Source organism: Columba livia, chromosome 23 (genome assembly GCF_036013475.1).
Source record: "Columba livia isolate bColLiv1 breed racing homer chromosome 23, bColLiv1.pat.W.v2, whole genome shotgun sequence".
NCBI lineage: Eukaryota > Metazoa > Chordata > Aves > Columbiformes > Columbidae > Columba > Columba livia.
In genome coordinates this window covers 3,523,222-3,544,763 of record NC_088624.1, presented here as the reverse complement: position 1 = coordinate 3,544,763, position 21,542 = coordinate 3,523,222, and the positions used below count along the sequence as shown (strand labels likewise).

The 21,542-nt window shown below is 49.2% G+C and overlaps 1 protein-coding gene across 6 annotated transcripts in view; it reads left to right on the top strand.

Moving 5' to 3' along the window:
• Positions 1-21,542, top strand: part of LOC102089830 (acid-sensing ion channel 2) — a 399,255-nt gene that overhangs the window by 313,787 nt on the left and 63,926 nt on the right. Inside the window, exon 1 of one of the 6 annotated variants that reach the window (XM_065039778.1) lies at positions 2,867-3,621. The exons of 4 other annotated variants lie outside the window; for them this stretch is intronic. In XM_065039778.1, coding sequence (XP_064895850.1) covers positions 3,091-3,621 — 531 coding nt within the window. In that variant the 5' untranslated portion in view covers positions 2,867-3,090. Of the gene's footprint in view, positions 1-2,866; positions 3,622-21,542 lie in introns of those variants that run through there. One more of the 6 variants, XR_010467788.1, reaches the window with a different exon arrangement.

The following is a 21,542-nucleotide window of genomic DNA, read 5'->3' as shown; positions in this document are numbered from 1 at the left end:
GGATATATTGATACCAACCTGCTGGGCTGCACATCCCGTCTGCCCCACCGGGGCGGTTTGTTGGGTATCGGAGCCCAAATCCCATCCTAGCAAAGTTGGTGGCTTTGCCTAGTTAAGCTCAGCCTTTGCATCTCCAGTGGCACAGGGGGGATGTTTCTGTGCAGGGAAATGCGGTGACTTGAACCTCCTCCCTGGGGACAACCAACCTTTTGGTGTCTGTCCCCTGTTCTCTTTGGCTTGAGCTCCTCAGAGCTAAAATCAAGCCTGTTGTTGTCTTACAGGGGCTTTGGCGGCACAAAGCCCAACGCTGATCGGAGTCCTGCTCCCTTCAGTCCCATCCGTGTCATCTCACCTCCTGATTTTAGGGACTAAAACCAAGATGATGTTGCAGCTTTTGCTGTCCTGGGTCCATTCACGTTGGTTCTACCAACTGGGAACCCATTGTGGCACCAAATTGAGGATAAATGCAGGAATAAATCCCGGGATGCACTGACTCTGTTCACAGGGGTGGAGTGAGGCTGCAGCCCAGAACCCTCCGAAATGTACACCAAATTCCCATTTACGGACCTGAGCTTTTAACTCAGCATCTCGCTTGCCCTGAGAATTAGAGGGTTCTGTTTTCCAACAGAAGCAGCAAACTCACCCACCCCAACGGATCATTTTAAAAGTGATATGTTGATTAATAAGCACTATTTATTGATCCCAGCTCTATTATTCCTTTCATGCGTTAAGCCCAATAAGCTTTTAAGCTGCTCTGGTTGCGTGAAGAATTAACCAGGACTCGGCTGAATTGAGGGTCACAGGAGAAAGTCGGATAAGTGGAAGAATGGAGATGGTTTCCAAAGGGTTAAGTGACTCTCCTGTGCTCAGTCAGGCAGCAGATTTGAGCAGATAATTTGGAGTGGGCGCATTTAAGGGGGAAAAAAGCAGCTTTCCATGCAAACCTGCTATTCTTCTCTTTACAACCCCCTTTTGCTAAGCTACCCCAGCCCCAAATTAAGTGAGAAACCCTTTAGAGAAGGGGAAGAGCTTGAAAATAAGCAAAGTCCAGGGTAGGGAATATTTGAGGATGTTTCTAGCCAGGCATCTTTTATTTCCTTGGGTTTGTGGCGATATATCATGGGTGTAACAACCTCAAATGGTGAAGTGGTTTGGATGTTTATTATCCCGTGAGTGAGCCAAGGGGGAAAACTCCCACTAATTTCAACAGATCAGCTTTGAAACCAGGCTGAGAGGCTCAAGGGGAGCTATTAATACCAGATATCACGTTATAACGAATGTAGGGACTTCTGGCCTTTTCCCGTTCGGTTTAAGAAAGGTCACGGCCATCTCTCTGGGTCTGAAAAGGGTCTGACGTTTGGGAGCAGTGCTAAAAAATGGCAAAAACTCCCACAGAGCGCGGACACGAACACGCTACAAATCATCCCAGTTATTTGAGGGAGTAAAGCTGAGCCCACATCAATGTGTTTGTGCAAATCGCAGCTGCCACCAACTCCAGAGCATAAAGGTACAAAGTCAGGGCCCCTTAAACACATTTTTCCCCGCAGCCCCAGTACCAGGAGTGGGATTTGGGGGTTTGCAGCTTTGCCACGGTAAAAAAACACCTCTCTGAAAGAGGCTGGAGATAACCAGGCTGTAACGGCTCCATCTATTGGGTAAAAACATACAAGGGATCAAAACGCACACGGAAAATGAATTCAGAGGGGAAAAAGAGAAAGATCAGAGGGGATTCAAAGCAGTTATCGCCACTTACAGCTTAATTGGACACAATTATAGGAATGCTGCTTGGCGCTATTTGAAATCAAAATGAAGGTAACAGCGAGCTGCTTCAGAGAGATCGGAGCTAAGCAAACCTGATGAGATGCCAGCAAATATCACAAGTTCTTGCTGTGTTGTTAAGGTGCTGGGGGAAAAGGATTTTGTGTGTGTCCAGTGCAGGGCAAAATGAGCCCAATGTCCCCAAAGGGCTCGCCAGGGTGCGGTGTGATGCAGGGAAATTGGTAACCAGGGTCGGGGTAGGTGATGCTTTGGTGAACACGTTTGTGCTTCCATGACTGGAGGACCATGAAGCAGCTTTACTACGGAAACCAAAAAAGCAACCACCCCCCCCCCCAAAAAAAGAAACCACAAACCAACAACAATCAACCACTTTCCCCTGAGCACAACCGCTACAAACAGCCGGCTGCAAAGCTTGCCTGTATTTCTAGAGGCTTTGCTTGTGTCTGTGATATCATGTTTTCCCCTGGGGATGCTGAAAATCAGAAAAACAAACTCCGGCTTGGAGGAGGCGGAGGAGGAGGAAGAGAGAGAGGGAGCGAAGGCTCCCGGGCAGGACCGCGCTCCCCGTTGCTCTGCCGGCGGATAAATAGTGGCGGGGGGGGGGGATTTTATTCGTTGAAGCAGCGGCGCGATCGGGGCCGAGCATCCCGCCCTCCCTCCGCCTCCCGAGCGCGGCTGGCACCTCGGGAAAGCTTCGCCCCGCTCTTCCTCCTCCTCTTCCTCCTCCGCGGAGCGCCCGGCGGAGGGTTTTCCCGGGGGAACAGCGGGTCGGGGATAGAAGCGGCCGCCCCGGGGGCGGGGGGTCCCACAGCGCTCGCCCCGCCGAGCGGGGGTGGGGAGGGGTCCCGGAGCGATCGCCGGTTGTTGTCGGGGAGCACCGGGGCGGCCGGGGGAAGCCCGCGGGGGTGCGCCGAGCGCTCTGCTGCCGGGGCCGGCGGGGAGGGGGCGTAGGGAGGACGGGGAGGGGGCGTAGAGAGGGCGGGGGGGGAGCGGAGCGGCGCCGCAGCATGTGAGCGGCGCGGCCGGGCAGGCTCGTCCGGCGGGCACACGGGCAGGGCCGCCCCGCTGCCCCCCGCGGGGTGCGGCGGGGAGGCGGCGACGGCGGCGGCAGCAGCAGCCACGGCAGCAGCAGCAGCGGGGCCCGGCATGCCGCGCTGCCGGAACTGCTGGCCGGCGGAAAGCTCGGTGCCGGCGCGGCGGCGGCGGGTTCCCCGCGGCGGTTCCCCCCGCCGCTCGGTGCCGCTGCCGGCCGTGGTAGCGGGGGGGTCCGGCATGGAGCGGCGCTGCTCGCCCTGATCCCGGGGAGCGCCCATGGCGCGGGGGCGCCGGGGGCCGCCGCGGCTGCACGGGCTGCGGCACATGTGTTCGCGGCGGGCGGCGCTGCCGCGGCGGGCGCTGTGGGTGCTGGCGTTCTGCACCGCGCTGGGCTTGCTGCTCTCCTGGTCCTCCAACCGCCTGCTGCACTGGCTCTCCTTCCCCTCGCACACCCAGGTGCGCACCGAGTGGAGCCGGCAGCTGGCGTTCCCCGCCGTCACCCTCTGCAACAACAACCCGCTGCGCTTCCCCCGCCTCTCCAAGGGGGATTTGTACTACGCGGGGCACTGGTTGGGGTTGCTGCTGCCCAACCGCACCGCCCGCCCGCTGCTCACCGAGCTGCTGCGAGGCGACGAGGCGCGGCTCCGCTGGTTCGCCAAACTGGCCGATTTTCGCCTTTTTTTGCCTCCCCGCCACTACGAGGGGATCAGCGCCGACTTCATGGACCGCCTGGGTCACCAGCTGGAGGACATGCTGCTCTCCTGCAAGTACCGCGGCGAGCTCTGCGGGCCCCACAACTTCTCCGCGGTGAGTGCGCTCGGTGGAACCCCCGTTCCCCTCGGCCCGGACCCCCCCGCGCTCCCCCCGCCGCCGGGTGCGTGTTTTTCCCACAGTCGTGCCGCTCCTTGGGGCGCTCGGAGGCCGGTTGCGGGTCCTTGCCCAGCGTCTCTGGGGGGGTGACCCACCGCCCCAGCTGCAAAGTTCTCTCTGCACCCCCCCAACCCCCCTTCAGAAGCTCTTCGGCAATTCTCTGTGTGCCCGAGTGCTTATTTCTCCTCTGGAGCAAAGCTGGTGTTGTCTGGTTTAAGGGTAACTCTGGCTATCAGCAGTGGGTGGTGAGGGGCTCGTTGCCCCCTGTATTTTTTAATTAGTAACGCCGCAGCCATCCCAGCTACTTCTGCCACGCTTTCCCCGTTGCTCTCAGCGTAGTTGCATCTCCACTTCTTCCACCTCCAGCTAGGAGGCAAAGTTTCCCCAGGTGAACTCCATATGCAGCGTTAGGCTTGGCTCCGAGTTTGCTGCCTGCTCCTTTGGCTGCCCAGTGAATTCCTCGTGGGTTAGTCGAGCTGCACCCTGCGCAGCTGTGTGCTGTTTGTGCAGCCTGATTTGGTTTGCAAATGATGAGCTCTGCTAATTGGAGCCTTTACCCTTCTGGAAGTGTCCCCGGCCCTCTTTGTGGGATGCACCGGGTGGGAGTTGTGGACTCTGCGATGAGATCAAACACTTAGGGTGCTGTTTTGTGAACCACAAAGAGTGTATCTGCTTGAAAAAATTCCTCCGGGACTGTTTGCAAGCGGTAAGAGGAGATACTGAATCGCAATAACTCTGAGAGCTGAAACTGGGCTCTTTTGAATGGCCATTTCGTACTTCATTGATAGCAGCTGCGTGTTTATTGTGCTGGAATATTCTGCTCTTCTAATCTCTGCAGATATCCAGGAGAGAGAGGTTTGCACTCTGATTAAATACTCTTGCTGCTCTTAGCGGTGCTGGTGTCTGTAGGGAGAGATAACTAGTTTGAGCTGTTGCTGCTCCGCACGCCGGAGAGGAGTTGAATTCCCTGTTCTGGAAGCGCAGCCTGAGATGCATACATAAAATCAAAAGAAATTGTCTCTTTGGACTTGTCACATCGGCCGAGCAGGCTGCTGAATTGTAAAGGGGTGGAGAGAGGGAAAGGAATCCCTGCGGGATGAGGTGAACCTCCGGGACTGTTGAGTTAGCACGTGCTGCTGCAAAGATGAGCAGAAATGGCACGCTTTGAAAAAGGAAATATCACGTTGAGATGGGTCCTTTCTAGCAGGACAAGTCTGCAAGTACAGTGGCATAGAGAAATGTGGGAGTAACAGGCACTTGGCCTTGGTGCTGTGCAAAGCTGCCTCCCTCTTCCCCTGGTTACAAGTGTGATGATTTTTGCTCATTGTCAGTAAGGCCTGACTGCAGGTCTTAATGAATTCTTGATCCAAGTTGTGGTGAGCAAGGCAGCATCATTGGCGTCCCAAGGACCAGAAAGCCTGAGGTGCTGTTTTGGCTTGACATGGGTAAAAGATGCTGTGGGGAGTGATGGGGATTTGCTGTAACTGGTTCCCCGGTGCTCTGCAGCTGCTGTTTTGTACCACAGGGGGATATGGGGACCAGACTGAATCTGCCACCCCTGAATCACATTGTGGGGTGGGGGGTTTAGTGCTAACTCCCTTCATCGCGGCACCTCCTTCCTCCTCGCTGTTGTAAAGCCAAAGTGTGACCTCTGCGTTGTCCTTGAGTAAAGGCTGAGGAGCCTTTCCACCTGTAGGAAAGAGGAGATGTGTGCTGGGAGATGCTGGAAACAGCGACTCTGGGGTCTGACCTTACTCTGCAGGGCACATGGTTTGGGATCGAGGTACCAAACTCAGGGCATCCCTTTGGGTCTGGGATGCTGGGAGCTCCTGCTTTTCTTCTGAGTCAGGAGGGAATAACACCCAGGAGGGCCGAGAAAATCGTGCGGTTTGAACTGGGCACAGATCACAGATCCGGAGCAAAGCAGGTGAGAAGGATCAAATGCAAACTGAATAAATGATAGCGTAAAGAGTGCCTCACAGTTTCGTACCTACTCGGATGCTCAAAGAGCGTTTTCCTCTCTCAAAAGGCAAGAGTGAGGTAATGCCCGCAGGGCTGGATCTTTCATTGGGTAAAAAAACAACCAAACCGGAGTTGTTTTTGAGCAAACAAGTCCTCCCTTAGATCTGAAGCAGAAGAAAAGGCTCTGGATGAGAGAGCTGGTGTCCTTTTATTCTTTGCAGCTCTGTCAGCGCATCTCCATGCGACTGCCTCTTTTCGACCTCGCTTTCTTTAGACCATTAGGGTGCGGTAGCAGTTGCACTTCTGTAATGTGAAAAAGCAAAGAGAATAAACACAATAAAACCCACACGTGTAGGTAGCATTGCTTTTCTATTCCCCAGCAGCATATGTACATATAGTGAATTTACCCCGATTTGCACAACTTGCTGCTGCAGGACTAAAATGTTGCAGTTTTATCTTATTTACTGGCGCTTAATTTTGCCTTATTCTCTGCCTGCCCAAGGTGGGGTTTGTTGGTTGTGTGTGGAGTTTTCCAGCTGGATGAGGACAGGTGTAAATGGAGATGGGGTCTCGTACCCCTCAGTCAATATATGTGGGTTTATCATTTCCATAGGCTGGACCTAAAAGTCCTTGTACGAGGTGATGGTTGTGCATGTGCTCATCTGTTGCCCTGATGCGGAGAGTTTAGTTGGTGTCCTTCAAAAACCTCTGGTTTATCACATAAACCTGTCAGAATTCTGCAGTTTAATGTTTACAGATGGTATTTGCTTTCCCTTGCAGGAACGGCCCTAGTAACTGAGTATTGGGATTAAATGGACAATTTGCATCGCTTGAATTTGGGTGTCGATTTATTCCACTCTTTGTTTCCCAAGTATTTATCTTGCTTGTGCTTATTGATTTCTTAATATTTCTTTTAAATTTTTCTTCCTGCAAAAGTTATTAATACATCCCACTAATTTGGATTTATGGGCGAATTACCTCATCCTGAGCAGGGGCTTGATGGGGTAACAGTTGCGTAGGGACCTGGGTGCTGCTCTGCTGCAGGATAGTGCCATTTAAGAATATTCCTTAACATAGGAATATGTGTTAAAATATCCACACTGTCTGGTGTGAAGCTGCCACTCCTCCAATTAAATTAATGAGACATTTCCAGCCCTGTGTTCTCATTGGGTTTTGGTGATGGATGGACTGAGGTTCAGCTTAGCTATAAGTACCATATTTAGCTCCACCATACCTAATTGCACAATAATTTCAGCACGTGGTTTTGTTTGTTTGGGGATGTTGCTCATTCCACTGCAAACAAACTGTTTTACCCGATTCCTTTTTAGACCCTTGTTCTGTTATATTTTTATTTTAACTATTTTTTTTAGCTTCACTTCCAAACATAACTTAAATCTGGCTGGCTGTTCCTATTGCTTTGGAAAAGGAAGCGAGTTGTTTAATTATGCTGATGTGGGGCTGAAGCTTTAAATATGCTCCCGGTTTGTACCGGTGCCATTTACGGGAGCTGCAGTTGGAGCCAGTTGGACTCAGCCTCGCTCATTAAAGCAGCAGCGCCAAGTCCGTGCTCTCTTCATCAGGCTGCAACGGCATTAAGGAATATTACTAATTTGGTGTTAGTTAGCATTGAAGGATTCAAGGAGGAATTAGGACTGAACTGTGCAAAGCGCTGTGTGAGTACAGCGGGCGATGGAAGATGGGCTGGCTCCAAAGAGGGGTTTGGGGTGGTTTATAGAATAATTTTGGTTGGAAAAGACCCCTCCAAGATCGAGTCCAACCATTTCCCACACTGCCCCGTGTCCCTGAGAACCTCATCGCCATCAGTTCAATCAAAGGGAGATTTATTGCAACCTCTCGGCCCCCCAATTTGAGAGGAACAGGGCTGGGTTGTGCTTGTGCCAAAACGTGCTCCTGTATCCTTCGCATCCCGCATGACCTGGGTGCAGGTGTGAGAGTTAAACTTGGCGCACTAGTCGGTTCTAACAAAACCTGAGCAGGTGTTTGGGATGAAAACTCTGGGAGCTGTTATTTCAGGTGGGCAAGAAAACAATATGTTTAGTGGGAAATGGTTGGGCTCAGGTTTTCCCAGTACCACTATGAAACTTGGGAGTTTCTCCCGGTTGCTGGTCCTTTTTTCCTTATGTTGGAGCACAGGACCAAACCCCTTCGGCCTCAAACTGCAGAAACAGTAGAGATTTTAAACAGCGCTTTCCTGTGCATTTTTTTGCTGCTTTTTATTTTAATTTCCTTTATGCTGAAGCCATCAGTCAGGAAAGAAATACCAGTTAGTCTCATGCTAAACATGTAATCATCAACATAGGTTTGGTTTAGTTATAGAATAGATTCCAAATAATTACTTGCCAGCCTACAGCAGAATTAATATAATTAGGAACGTAATTACAGTTACCTACTACTCGGGGATTCTGCGAAGGCTTAATTAATATTTGCAAATTGCTTCAGGATCCGCCGACCATCTACTAATCCATACCGAAAGCAAAGAATAATAACTCCTTATTGTTACATAGGTGCCAAAGGAAAGGGGTGTGGGGAGGTTAAATAAACACGGTGGAAATCCAGATGTTCTGGAGGATGAGGATGAATCAGAGCTGGGCTCCTGCTGCCCCCGCGCACTTGTGAGATGCTGCAAGTGTTTAGAGAGGCTGCCGGGCTTTGCACTTTAGTCCGGGTCTAACTCAGGGTAATGTCATTTATCCTGAAAAGAGTCACTTTTCGCAGCGGGACGGCAGAAATTGGAACTGGGATGAGCTTTTTCCTTTGGATTTGCTCTTTCCATCCCGCTGCGGGCTGGAGATGGGGAGAGCTGCTCGGGTCGCTTCATGGGGTATTACTGCAAATGCATCTATCGCTGGTTAGAGCGAACCCCGCGAATAGGGCTGTTGCTTGGCTGTAAGTTTTGCATCTTGGTGATGTTTTCCACGTCACCTTGGGGACATCCAGTCCCGTCATCTCTCTGCGACTCCATAACCGAAGGTCCCCCATGAATCTCACTCTATTGTGGAAATGGTCCTTTCTACAGTTTTCTTCTCTCTTTCTGCAAACCCTGTTGTTGCAAATCTCCGTGATAATGCGGCCGATTCACTTTGTTCTCAGGCACTTCTGGGAATTCCTCCTCTAGTTTTTCTCCTCCCCTCACCGCGAGCGCTGTGATTTCATACAGTGGGAGCAGGTATTTGTAATTTGGTTTGGATTGTTCCCCTCCCCTCTCTTCCAATTCTGTCATTTACTTCTGCAGTAGAACAAACTCCAGCAAAAACATCCTTCCCAACACCCTTGAGTTTTACATTTTGCAATAGTAAAGTGTGAACATAAATTAAGAACTAGAGCTGTTACTAATCTTATGACCGCACTCGCTCACATACTGATTTTCATATGGTGTATTAAATCAAGAAGAATGGCCTATTATAATACAATTAGCTGTGATTCACAAGCAGGAATTACTGTCGCCAGCATAGGGGAAAAGTTGAATAATACAGTGGGAAAAGACTGAAACCTTAGTGGTTTGGTTTTTCTTGTTGCCTTTTAAAACACTTCAACAGCTGGAACTAAGGAAAAACCACCATGTAATGATTGAAAGCGTCTCATTGTGGGCATGTAAATCTTTATAGGTTCCCAACATATGTTACTGACTTAAAGCTCGTCCTGTAGTTTTATTAGACTTAATGCATTGGTGCTTCCCAACCCGCTCAGCATAGGGTTACCTGGAGTAATTCATTGCTCAACAATACTTAAAATATTTACTGTAAAAGGTGACAAATCCAGACATTGTGTGCACATGTTCCCAGCTGCCTACACTGTCATAAAGTCAACACGCTCCATAATATCAAACACATCCATCATTCCATTTCTAATAACATCTGTGTGCATATAGTCTCTCCATAGGAACCTCCTACAAGTCTAGGGTGACTTATTGCACTTATCACCCTGTGTTTTATTAGTGGTTTTTGACACTCGCTCGTGTGCATCCACCAAGGTATTTCAACGGAGCGGCCGGACGGGTGCATGCAAAGCCGGCTGATGGTTTTCCTCTGAATAGTGCATTTTGCTTTATATCCTTACATACTTTTTTCTCCTCTCCTCTGTCCCTGTGTTGAACAGAGCTCCTATTTCCCTCATCTTGCCCTCCAGCCAGGTTTATCAGTCTCCAGATGTGGTTGGAAGCATTTAATCCTCTGTCCTTCCCTGCTGGGCTTGGGGACACCAATGTCCCCAGCCTTTTGGCAAGATAAAGGTCCCTTTCTTTACGGGGCTTTGTGGTTGTAGGAGGCTATTCCAGCATCATGCTTTCTGGTCACTGCTCTCTCTTTAAATAATTAAAGTGCTGTTTCGAGGCATTAAAAGTATGATCTTCATGACCTGAAGATTGTCCGTTTTCACGATGCTGAAGGGCAGAGGCTGTTCTGTTGCTTTTCTGCAAGCGGAATGTGGGGAGAGCTGGGACAGATGGATGCTCCTGTCTTGGCTGTTCGGTGTGTTGTGGTGGTTTGGTTTCGTTTGACGGGGTGTTTTGTGTGTGCTTTAATTTGGCTGGTTTTGGTGTTTTACCATTCTCCAGAAACTCCTCTGCCTTTGATTTTTCCCAAGCGATGGACATTTCCCCATCACTTCTCTGCTCGTGTCGATTCACCTCGTTTAACTTCTTTTGTGCTCAATTAATTGCATGTACCAACATGTCCAAGACACTTGCATAGCAAAGCCATGGGAGACAGGTAAAAATAATGTTCTTAGCTGGGTAGGGAGTTGGAATAAATTCATTACAGTTCTTTGAAAGTGTGACTTGCTGCTTGGATAAACTTCATCTCGGCTCTTGGTCTTTGTATTGGCTGCAGGACGTGTGTTTTGTAACCCACGTGTTTTTGCATTCACATCAATTTCTGCTCCTTTTCAACAGACCTTTCGCTCACAAAGTCAAACTGTTCAACTCTGAGAGGCTCTTTCTTTTCGACAGAATTTGATCTGGTGCCCTGCTACTCCCACCAAATTAAACCATCATTATCAAGTAATTGGTTGCAGCATCGGCGATACGGTTAAATTACAGGTCTCTTCCCCCTACCACATCTCATCCTTCCCAAGGCTGAGAAGGTTATGTTTAGAGTGACTCCTGGATTCAGGATCGACACCTCTTGGGAAAGATAATACACACGTGGGAAGGAGATCCGTCAACATAAATTGCAGGTTTTGTAGCTTCGCACAGGCTGGTACACGGGATAGAAGCAACTCAGTCGTGTTTTCTGTGTGTTGGCACAGCAGAGTGTTGCATGTGAAGATGCACCAAATGGTTTAGCAGGAACAAATACTGATAGCTGGCTGAAGGTAAATAACAATATAATTTTAAGAAGGTTAAAGATTTTCTTAGACACTTGTGTTTTGCCTTCTTTCCTTTAAAATTGTAAGGATTAGGCAATAGGAAGTACTTGATTCTTTCAGCATCCCAAGAAGATCTGCTCACGCGATGTATTTTGCTTTGCGTGTGCAGAAGTGCTGTGGGTTCGATCTGTAACAGCGACTCTGCTGGTGCTGGAAACATCTGGAGAGGTTTGCGAACGGTCAGACGAGACGTGCAGAGAGACACCAAGTGCTGGGGAAGAGCTCGGAGTTTGTGGTGGGTGGGATTTGTGCTATTTCGACATTAAAAATAGCACGTTTCTCTGCATTTCTTAGCCTGGCTGAGTCACCCGTCTACCTTTTTATTAGTATTGTGGGCGCTGCTGTTTTGGGGATGTTCCTTGTTGGTTTGTCACCCTGTCGTGGGTGACGATGCCTCTCGGGGAAGGTGATGGGTCCCAGTCTCCATATTGCTGAGAGGAGACTCGGAAAAGGGGGAGGCTTTTCCTTTGCAGCACCCTACGCAATCATAACTGTTATATATATATATGTGTGTCTGTATATATTTATATATATATATATATATAAGGGGAATGGAAAAAACCCTCTGCTTCAAAGAGGAAATTAAACTTTGTGTGATTAGGGGAAAAAAACAGCAAGGGGATCCCTACAGAAAGCGCGTTGTCTCATCCCAAAATATACATTAGGGTAAGGGGAGCTGAGGGTAATGGAAGTGTTTGATTCAATAATTATCTTGCTTGGCAGGGAGGTGTTAGAATAGAAAAGTTCAGTTGGAAAGGATTCAATGATCGTCTAGTCCATGTTCACCTCCTGCAGATGATGGAGATCTCGGCCCCGAGCTGTATCTCCAAGAACAATGGGAAAGAAGGATGGATTTGGGGATAGAAAGAATATATAAGGGAAAGAATGAGAGAAATAAAGCATGGGAGCAACTTTGAAACGTGCGGGTGACTCTGGGCACCTTGTGCAAGGGGAGAGGGAAGGAGCTCGACGGGGTTTTCATCTGTATGATCATCGCAGTGCTCAGAGGTTTTTGCGGCCTACTAACCCAAAATGTTTAGATGCCTCGTTTCTAAGAGGAAAATTTTAAGGCGGTGACATAGAAGTGCTTAGAATGGTTATTCTTTCTTTTAAATATGTTATTAAATACGTTGTTATCTTTTAAATCTGTTATTAGATATGCTACAGGCGGCAGTGCTGCCATGAGGGATGCTCTGCAGCCAGGGGTGAATATGGGGATGCTTTCCGGGGGACAACTGGAGCTACCAAATAGGGTAAATGAATCTATTAACTTTCTGTGGGAAATACTGCGTTTTGTTTTGGTTCCTCTCCGCATATTTTAAGTGGTTTTGCTGCTTCGGCCTCGGTTTCCTGCCTGTCTTATTAAAGATGAGCTCCAGTGGAGATAAAGGGAAAGACCAAACCATCGGTGCCAACCTTCTGCTGTGTTAAAACAGGTTATTAGTGACTTTTTGGTGTTAAAACAGGTTATTAGTGACTTTTTGGTCTCAAAAAGCCCAGCACAGATTGGGGCGGCCGTGCCGGGGTCAGGTCTTCACCTCTGATTTTCCCACCTGAAGAATCACAGTCTTCTCAACATCCCCCTGGTGTCGAATAGGCTCACGCCAAGAGTTTTGACTTCTCTCGGTGAACAAGGAACAGGCGCAAAAGGGCCCAAAATGCCTCAAAAACGGTGGTTTCCCAGCAACTAAACATGAGCGAGAAAAACACAAGACAAAATATCTGGCAACCTGTTTCTTTCCGAAGTTGTTCCTGAGACATCAATGCTTGTTAAGTCTGATGCTTGCTTGGCTTTCATCTTGCTGTCCTCTGGGTTCAGAAAGGTGACACCCTTTTGATATTAAACATCACGAAAACAGGCTCCTGTCTGTGGATTTGTTGGGACTCGCTTCCCTAATTCATCCTTCGTTTTAAATATAAAATGCAGCAGCAACTGAGTAATGGGTAGAAGAAAAGCTGGTGTATAATAGGGCTAAAGCTCATCGTGATGAAGACGTGCTGCTGCTTTGGAAAATCATGGGTTGCTTTATGCTCTTGCCTCTTGAGTGAGTTGTTTGGAAGCTCTGAGTGTCTATAATTCAGGGATTAATGCATATTTAGTGCTTTAAAAATGGCTTTATTCAGTGTTTTACGAGCGCTGGGGTTTTTCTGTCCTTATCGCATCACTTGTAGAGCATTGAGGCGCCTATGGTTGGAGGACTTGGTTGAAAAGCTGAGCAAACCCAGCTCGAAGCAGGTAGAAGCTGTTGCAGGCGTGCAAAATCCCGCTTAAACAAATGCTGTAGAACACGAGCCCTTGAGGGAAGGCTCGTAAACTTTGCAAAGCAAATCGCTGGGTATGATGAAGCGGGTGAATATTGAGCTGCTCGGGAACGTCAGTGGAACAGCGAGAACGTTGGGGTCTCGCTGGTGGTGGAGCGGGCGGTGGGATCACAGGTGTCGGCACAAGCGCTTCAGTTCTGGCTTGGGGTGATCGGTTGTAGATTTGCTCATGATTTTCGTTTCTCTCTCTGTTATGCCTTGAGATGGAGAGGGTGGTGTTGGGCCCCACATGTTTTATGTGCATTGAGCTCAGAGTCGAATTCCCCAGGGACCGTGTTGCAGCAGAGTGAGCAGCTGCAGGAAAAGAGGGTGGAAAACTACTCCGATGTCCCCGTGTCCTCACCCTGCACTCACATGTCCCCCAAATGGGGATAAACCAGGCTGTGCCAGATGGGTCCGTGTCCCTCCTGCTTCCCTGCTGTTGTCCATCAGAAGGTGTTTGGGGTGGGACCCCCGATGTCCAACACGACCCAGCGCAAAACAAGCAGCAATGCCTAAGAGAATTCGCAATAAAAGAAAGATAAATAGATCAAACACCAGATCGGATCGTAAACTTCTGGCAAAACTGAAGGACAACGTGGCTCCAAAGCAGCGGCCTCACAACCAACACGCCGTGTTTCCATGTTCTCACAGCAAAGTTACCTTATCAACATCTGCTTTTCCTCCTCACGTTATTATGTGTTCGTCCCAGCACCCAGCTGGGCTCAGATCATCAATCTTCCATCTCCCTCCGAGCGCAACGGTCGGAAACGCTCTCAGAATGGATAAAGTTCTGCTGAACTTTGAAGAGGGAACATTTATGTCTGAGCAAAACGGGGTTTTTTTTTGCCATCGATGTAGGTATTTTTGTTCCTGTTTAATTAGATTAGTGCTGTAGGTTTGGTGGCCAGCTGTTCACTTCACAGACAGGCAAAGATACTGTAGCATTACGCTCCTGCTGTTTTCATCTTGTAATGAGCTTGTTAGCAATTAGTTGCTATCGGAACAGGCTGCTGTGGTGTGGAGTGGAAACGCGGTGAGCTCAGTGTCTGAAAGGTTGGGTTTTAATGGGAACTGGGTGGAAAGGGGTTGGGATCAATGGTTTTGAGACCGCTGGGCAGGACGCATCAGTGCAAGTGTGGGTCTGTTTGTCATTTTGTGGGTAGTTTGGCTGAGTTTGGGTTTGTGGTTTATATATATAATTTGGAGATTTAAAAATGAAATAGATATATATAAAAAGATGAGGATGCTTTCTGGGGAAGCAGGATGGTGATTGTCCTGGTTGTTGGTTCAGAGCCTCACCGGGTGGAAATAAACCCGGGGTAGAGTTTAAGCCCCTCAAGTACAGACACATTGAAGGGTTGACCTGAGGTTTCGGAGTTGGTACATGGGATTTTTCCAACTTGAAGACTTGCCATGTGTTTTTATTTAAATCTTTGGGGAGATTGAGCTTTTCCTTGCATTTGGTCCAGGGTGGCATCCCAGATGAGTTCCTGCTGGATCAATAAAGCCTGAGTTTTGACACCAGGACTTGGACCCAAGCAAAATGGGGCATCTGGGTTTAAAGTGCTTCTGGACCAACCTGCACGTTTCAAAGCTGAGCTGTTCTTCCCTGGAACCTCTCTGAAAAGGGTCTTTAATAGAAAAGAAAAACGGAGATGAGCCGGCTTTTGCACAGTTTGTGTCGCTCTCTCCCTCTCTTGTGTTCCATTCATCTTCCTTTCCAAAAGTCACCAAACCGCAATGGCTCAAATACTCCAAGCAAATTAATCCTTGGAAAGGCTCATCAGCAAAGAAGAAGAAAAGGGGGGGGGAAATTCACTTTTGGGAATGTCCTGAGGAAAGAACAAATCAAGAAAGAAATGAAGCTTAGTTTCGCAAGCTGGTTTAATTTAGCCTTAACGAGCGTGGTCCTCCCGCTCCGCAGATGCGTCTGCAAGGGGACCGGAGAGTTCACCGAGGTTTTGCAAGTGCCACATTGGTGCAAGACGAGTGTCTGTGTCACCATTTGCAAGGAGGAATTGCTGTTCCTTCCCTGGCTCACGTGGCTGTCGGACATAAGAAGTTAATGAGCATTAAATGAAGCTGAAGGCTGGTATTGACAGCCCAGTCTGCATGCGGAGGACTTACTCTATTTAGCAATAAATAGAAGATCCTGCTGAAATTTGCTGGTGATGCACGTAACCCAAGTCATGCATTTGGACCAGAAAAGGGTTTTCCTGGGGGCTTTGCTCTTTGTGAGCGGCTGCCGGGGGTTAATGAGGGTTAATATTTGCCTGCAGCCGTGTGCTGTGCGTGTGTTCACATGCACAGAGATGCTGCTGATGTGGATGAGTGGCTGACGCTGGTGAAAACTCCTGATCTTTGGGCTGAAAAGCCATTTGTTAAGGAAAAGCAAGGTCACTGGCTTCTCTATGACCACATATATGCTGTTGATATAGGAGTATATTATATTTGCTGACCCCAAGCAAGGTGTGAGTGATTCCTGTGGGCTGCTGCAATGAAGAAAACCAGTCTCTAGCAGCTGCCGCTTCTGACTAATGGGTGCAGAAAATACCATCTCTGGGAAAACAGCTCCAGGCTCTTCCAGTTTAACGTGCGATCTTATCTGCTTATTCATATACTTTACACGCTCGCATCCTTCAATCCCTTCTCCTCTCCGTCTGGTTTGCATATTTACCCTGCTGGGCTGGGTTATAACCTGGCCTGGCAGCCGTCCCATCGAGTGCCTCCTACCAGAGGGATGTGGATTGAGTCCAGAAGTGATCAGAGGAGCCGTCGCACCCCTGCTGTCTCTTCCCCAGTTGCTATAAGGTCAGATGCTGTTTCCCTGTAAACACAAACCTTACATGAGACTTGGTGTTTCGAAACAAACTCCTACACGCGTCATCTCGCTCACTGGCGATTACCTATGCCAAGTGCCCCTAAGTAGCTCCTCAAGGCTCTTCTTGCACAGCTTTTGGTCACCCTGAACGTGGTCACAGGGAGGGTGGATGTGGTGACAGGGGTTGCAATGTGCTTCAGGTAGTTCTGATGGGGTTTGAGGTGACCTGGTGTGGAAGCAGAGGGGAGAGCTGCTGCAAACTGCACTTTTTATCCCTTATGCTCGTTTATGGCTGGCTGGGGAGTTGACCGTGTGTCCATGGTGGACCTTGGTATGGTGTTTCTTTGTTCTTGAAGGTATAGAGTGGCTCTACCTTTGGGTTGGCATCCAAGGGTGAACTTGGGACTTTACAGGATCCAGGCATCAAAAGGGGATGGGGGATGAGCAGTGAGACACTGTGACGATGCCCATCCCTAGCAGATAAGCTGCTACCATTAGACATCGAAGCCTGGAGGAGATACCACCAGAACGCACCAGTTTAGAAATCACAGAACAGTTTGGGTTGGAGAGACCTTCCCAGCTCCCCAGTGCCCCCCCTGCCATGAGCAGGGACATCTTCACCAGCTCAGGTTGCTCAGAGCCCCGTCCAGCCTGGCCTGGGATGTCTCCAGGGATGGTTCATCTACCACCTCTCTGGCCAACCTGGGCCAGGCTCTCACCACCCTCAGGGCAACAATTCCTTCCTCATCTCCAGCCTGAATCTCCCTCCTTTAGTTTCAAACCATCACCCCTTGTCCTGTTACAGGGACAGCGGCTCCATCTCCTGCACCGAGGCCGCTGTGCTGTGGACCCCAAGCCGCGGGGTTTGCTGGGAGCTGCTCGCTTGAGAGATGTTCCACCATTACTTTATTACTCTGCAATGATGCAGTGATGTAGCTGCAAGAAGTCTAATAAAAAATTAATCTTGCTATGTATAATGCATAGCTCCCCCCTTTCCTCTCACCTGTATTTGAGAAAAAAAAATCAGGCAATTTCCTAGCGAGGAAGAGTGACATTTCTATTTTTAAAGGGCAGTTTATAAATAGTGGCATTATTTCAGTCTTTTGCAGAGCAACAGTACGAGGTATCGACCTACAATGGGCTGAGTTTTGCTGCAGCCCTCCCAGTGTCCACTCCCTGTTTATGCTGCGCAGGCACGTTTTCTCTTGACCTATTTCTTTTTTGCTGTGTGTTTGTCAGAGGCCCCAGATGCAAATGGTATTTTTTAATGAGTTACTAGAGTAATAGATTTGGAAGGAAGGTTTGGACGCGTCTGCTAATCGCTCACCTGTGCGGTTATTTGATGCTGTGGCGAGTTCAGCCTGTGGCGTGTCCAGCACAAAGGAGGCTGCGGGGTTGTACCTATTTAATATAACAACGGTGAGTTGAAACGCTGCTTCGAGTCTCTTAACAAAAGCCTTTCCACGTCCTTGCTGATGGGATGGAGATGCCTTGTTTTCATGTATCTCCTTGTGAATTTATGGCAATGACAAGCTGCCCCTTGGATTTACCCAGAGGGGGAAACCACGGCTCTGGGGTGATGGATGGAAAAGGGGCCGTTTGAACGGGCGGCACGGGGACGCAGGGCAGGGACAAATAAAGCATGTCCTGCTGCCCTTTCCTGACACCCGCGGCAGAACGTCTCATCTCCCGCTGCCACGCGCTCTCGGGCCTCGCTGCAATTTATTTGGCTGATTAAAAAGCACAGCAGCAAGTGCGTTTCTGAGTCATAGAAACGCCGGCCTGAGCAGCTGCTTTATCGCAGGCTTTCATGCCGGCTTGGCCGTGCTGCCAGCCCCGCCAAGGCTGAGATCATCACTTCTTCACCGTCAAAGTGGCCAAAATCCACCCTTAGCTCTCACCCCGATGTCTCCCAGCTGCAGAGAACCCTGTAACCCTTCCCCGTTTCGATGGCACCGATGCACAGGGTTGCAAACGCAATCGGTGCCTGCGGGTTGAAGATCTGGCTGGTGCCGGCACCGAGTTTCATGCGGGTTATTTTGCCGAGAGCGGCTCTGCATGAGCCCTGGGGCTGTAATCGATCATATGGCTGCTTCTCATCCATACACACTGGTCGATACGAGCTCCGCTGCAGCATGAAGCCGTCGTGACCCGTCTTGGCTCGCCCTGGTTACTGATGGGTTTTGCAGGCGCGTGCTTGGGAGAAGTCAGAAGGTCACTCAAAGCAGCTTTTTGGGGAATTTTATTTGGATTTTAAGCCCCCGACGGCCGCAGCGTGGGGCTGAGCGCTTTCACGCTCCATGTTCTTCCAAATAGAAATACTTGAGAGAGGAAAAATTATGTATTGTTTTTAATGGGAGGGTCTGGGCGCTGCACCGATGAGCTTTGGTTTGTAAGGAGCTTTGGATGAAATATCCATGGACAGAAGAAGGGCATCCCTGACACCCCAGCTCTTTTAAGGGCTTCGCATCCTGCTGTTAAATTATTTTGCCCACTTTAAAGTAAAAATAATAACCCCCTAACCTTTATCAGTCCCTACAGATGCTTAAAGATCTCCAGTCAATCCTGGCTGCTCCATAGGCCAAACCTGCTCTTTAATGACGAGCCACAGCGATAAAGGAAGAAATTCCCCTGTTATTTGGTGTGTTTTCTGTTCTTTGAGCGAGTCCCGGTTCCATCTCCTCCGCTTTGGTTCGGAAGGTCTGAGCTGCCTTTTGCAAACGTGGAACGTTTTGCATCGCGTCGCTTTTCCGCCTGTTCAGCGAGTTAATTTAAACCCGCCAGGTGGGTGCCTGAGGAGACTGTAAATGGGCATCACTGTACAAAATACAAAGCGTGCCGCGGGATTAGAGGCAAATTAATTCGCGTCATTTCTGGCTCATCTGGAAAGTCGTTTCCATTTCCAGGTATTGTTGCCGAGATGCTCTCAGTGCCTGGAATGAGGGTGGTGAAGCAGATTTGGGGTCGGGGCATTAAGCTCTGGAGAAGAGGGATATGCATGCTGCAGGGTGAACATAGAGGGGCATTTAAAAAGAAATAGATAAATTGGGGGAAGAGTGAAGCAGAGAGAAATAGCAGCATGAGCATAGATGGGAGTTTTTTAATTGTAGGCTGTTAAAGGTGGGGCATGGAGGTGGGAAATTTGGGGTTCTTGAGGGGGTCTTGGCTTGGAAGGGGGAAATTGCGCAGCATCATCCCTTTGGGGTTATATGGGGGGACACAGGAGCCTTTTAATTTCGATAGCGGAGCTGAGGTGCTGCTGGGGCTATGGGCACATGGATGGTGTGGCCATGTCCTCACACGTCCCTCCTTGCAGCTGCCAGGGGTTTCCAGCTGTGCTCAGCGGCATCAACATCTGGAGTGAACCACTTTGCTTTGTGCGAGCAGAGCTGGGGGAGCAGATGGACCCTGGGTTGGGGGCAGCAAACACCGCGTCCCAGCATCAGGGAGTGTGATTTTACTACTTAATCACGTTGAACAGCATTAAAAAACCAGCTCTATGTTCTATATTGAAGGGACTTTGTCGCAGCAGACGGGCTGTGCTGCGGCACATCTCTTTTCCCGAGTGTTTGTGTGGGTTAGGATATACTTATTAATTTTCATTTCCTTGTGTATCGTATAATCACGAGCACTTAGAAGGGAAAAGGGAAGCACGGGCATGGCTAAGCGATGCCATTAATCACGGGTTTTCCGTCCAGCCTCTCTCTCTTTGGTTTACCAACAAGGCTTTTTCAACTTCCTATGTTAAATGATACATATTTAGAGGCAATTTTTAGGTGGCAACTTATTGAAGAAGCTAATTGGGCTGGATTGAATAATAACCAGGGTAATATGACTTGTTAGCCTTCGTATCGACTTCGTATTACTACCGGAGATAATTAAGTTGCGGTTGAAGCCGCTGAGTGCTGTTGGGAAGATACAGCATTAAAGCCATCCCTAAACAAAAATAACGCCATCAGATGATTTTGGCAATGGAGATTGCAACTGAGGGTTCATTAACCACCCCACCACCCACCTTTGTTTTGTCTCATATGCATCATTTAGCATCACTACACCTTGGAAATACTAGATAATTATTGTGCCATAGGCGGCAGCTTTGTGGTGGGGTGCAAGATACCTTCACACCTTAGGTTTTTTGGAAGGATTACCCGGTTTGAGGTAAAACTCAAGCCATTTGGGCATGGGGAACACTCTCAGGCTTTTATCCTAAAAATGACATTGTGAAGGGTGTGGGGACACCTCTGGGTGACCCCCCAGCGTGTTGCTGTGCTGCAGGTTGTGTCTGCTCTCCCTTCACAGACACACGTTTTCATTTGAGCCAGTTCCAGTGGCCGATCTTGAGTGGAAGAGCTTTGACACTTTACACTTGTTGAGTGCCAGATGTTTAAACTCTCAGGATGGTTTTTCTACGCTCTGGAAAGCTGCCGTTTGTCACTTTTTGGGACACGGGTTATGACTAAAACACCCAACCTGAAGCGGCTCCTGCCGTACAATGAGTTTGATGCATTTGCTCCCATTGCTTCGGCTCTTGGCGCTTGAGCCCAAGGATTTGGGGAGCAGAGAAGCAGGAGATGAGCAGCTTGATTGTCCTTTAAAATGCCTTTGCAAAGAGAAAGAGAGGGAGGGAAGAAGGGAAGAGGAAGGGAGGGAGGGAAGAAGGGAAGAGGAAGGGAGGGAGGGAAGAAGGGAAGAGGAAGGGAGGGAGGGAAGAAGGGAAGAGGAAGGGAGGGAGGGAAGAAGGGAAGAGGAAGGGAGGGAGGGAAGAAGGGAAGAGGAAGGGAGGGAGGGAAGAAGGGAAGAGGAAGGGAGGGAGGGAAGAAGGGAAGAGGAAGGGAGGGAGGGAAGAAGGGAAGAGGAAGGGAGGGAGGGAAGAAGGGAAGAGGGAGGGAGGGAGGGAAGAAGGGAAGAGGGAGGGAGGGAGGGAAGAAGGGAAGAGGGAGGGAGGGAGGGAAGAAGGGAAGGGGAAGGGAGGGAGGGCGGAAAGAGAAAGGGAGTGCGGGAAGAGGAAGGGAGGGTGGGAGGGAAGAGGAAGGGAGGGAGGAGAAAGATTCTGTTATTATTTGATGATGAGACCGATCAGAACGAATACGCAGCACTGCATGGACCAGAGGTAAAACTGAGAATATTAAGCACTTTGCTGCAACCCATCAGCATCTTGTAGGGCTTTGAAAACCTCGAGAGCTACAATCAGTGTTGCCAGCTCCGGGGATGTTTTAATTAAAGGTGCCGCCATTAGAGACAAGTGATGTGCGACTTGTACTTTTCTGCCTTGTTTTTCTAGATAATAATTATGCACTTTCCTGGAAAATGTGGGGTCCATACACCCCAAAGACCACACAAGTGTTTCAGACCCATACTTGGGTTTTTACCTACGTTTCTTCATGGT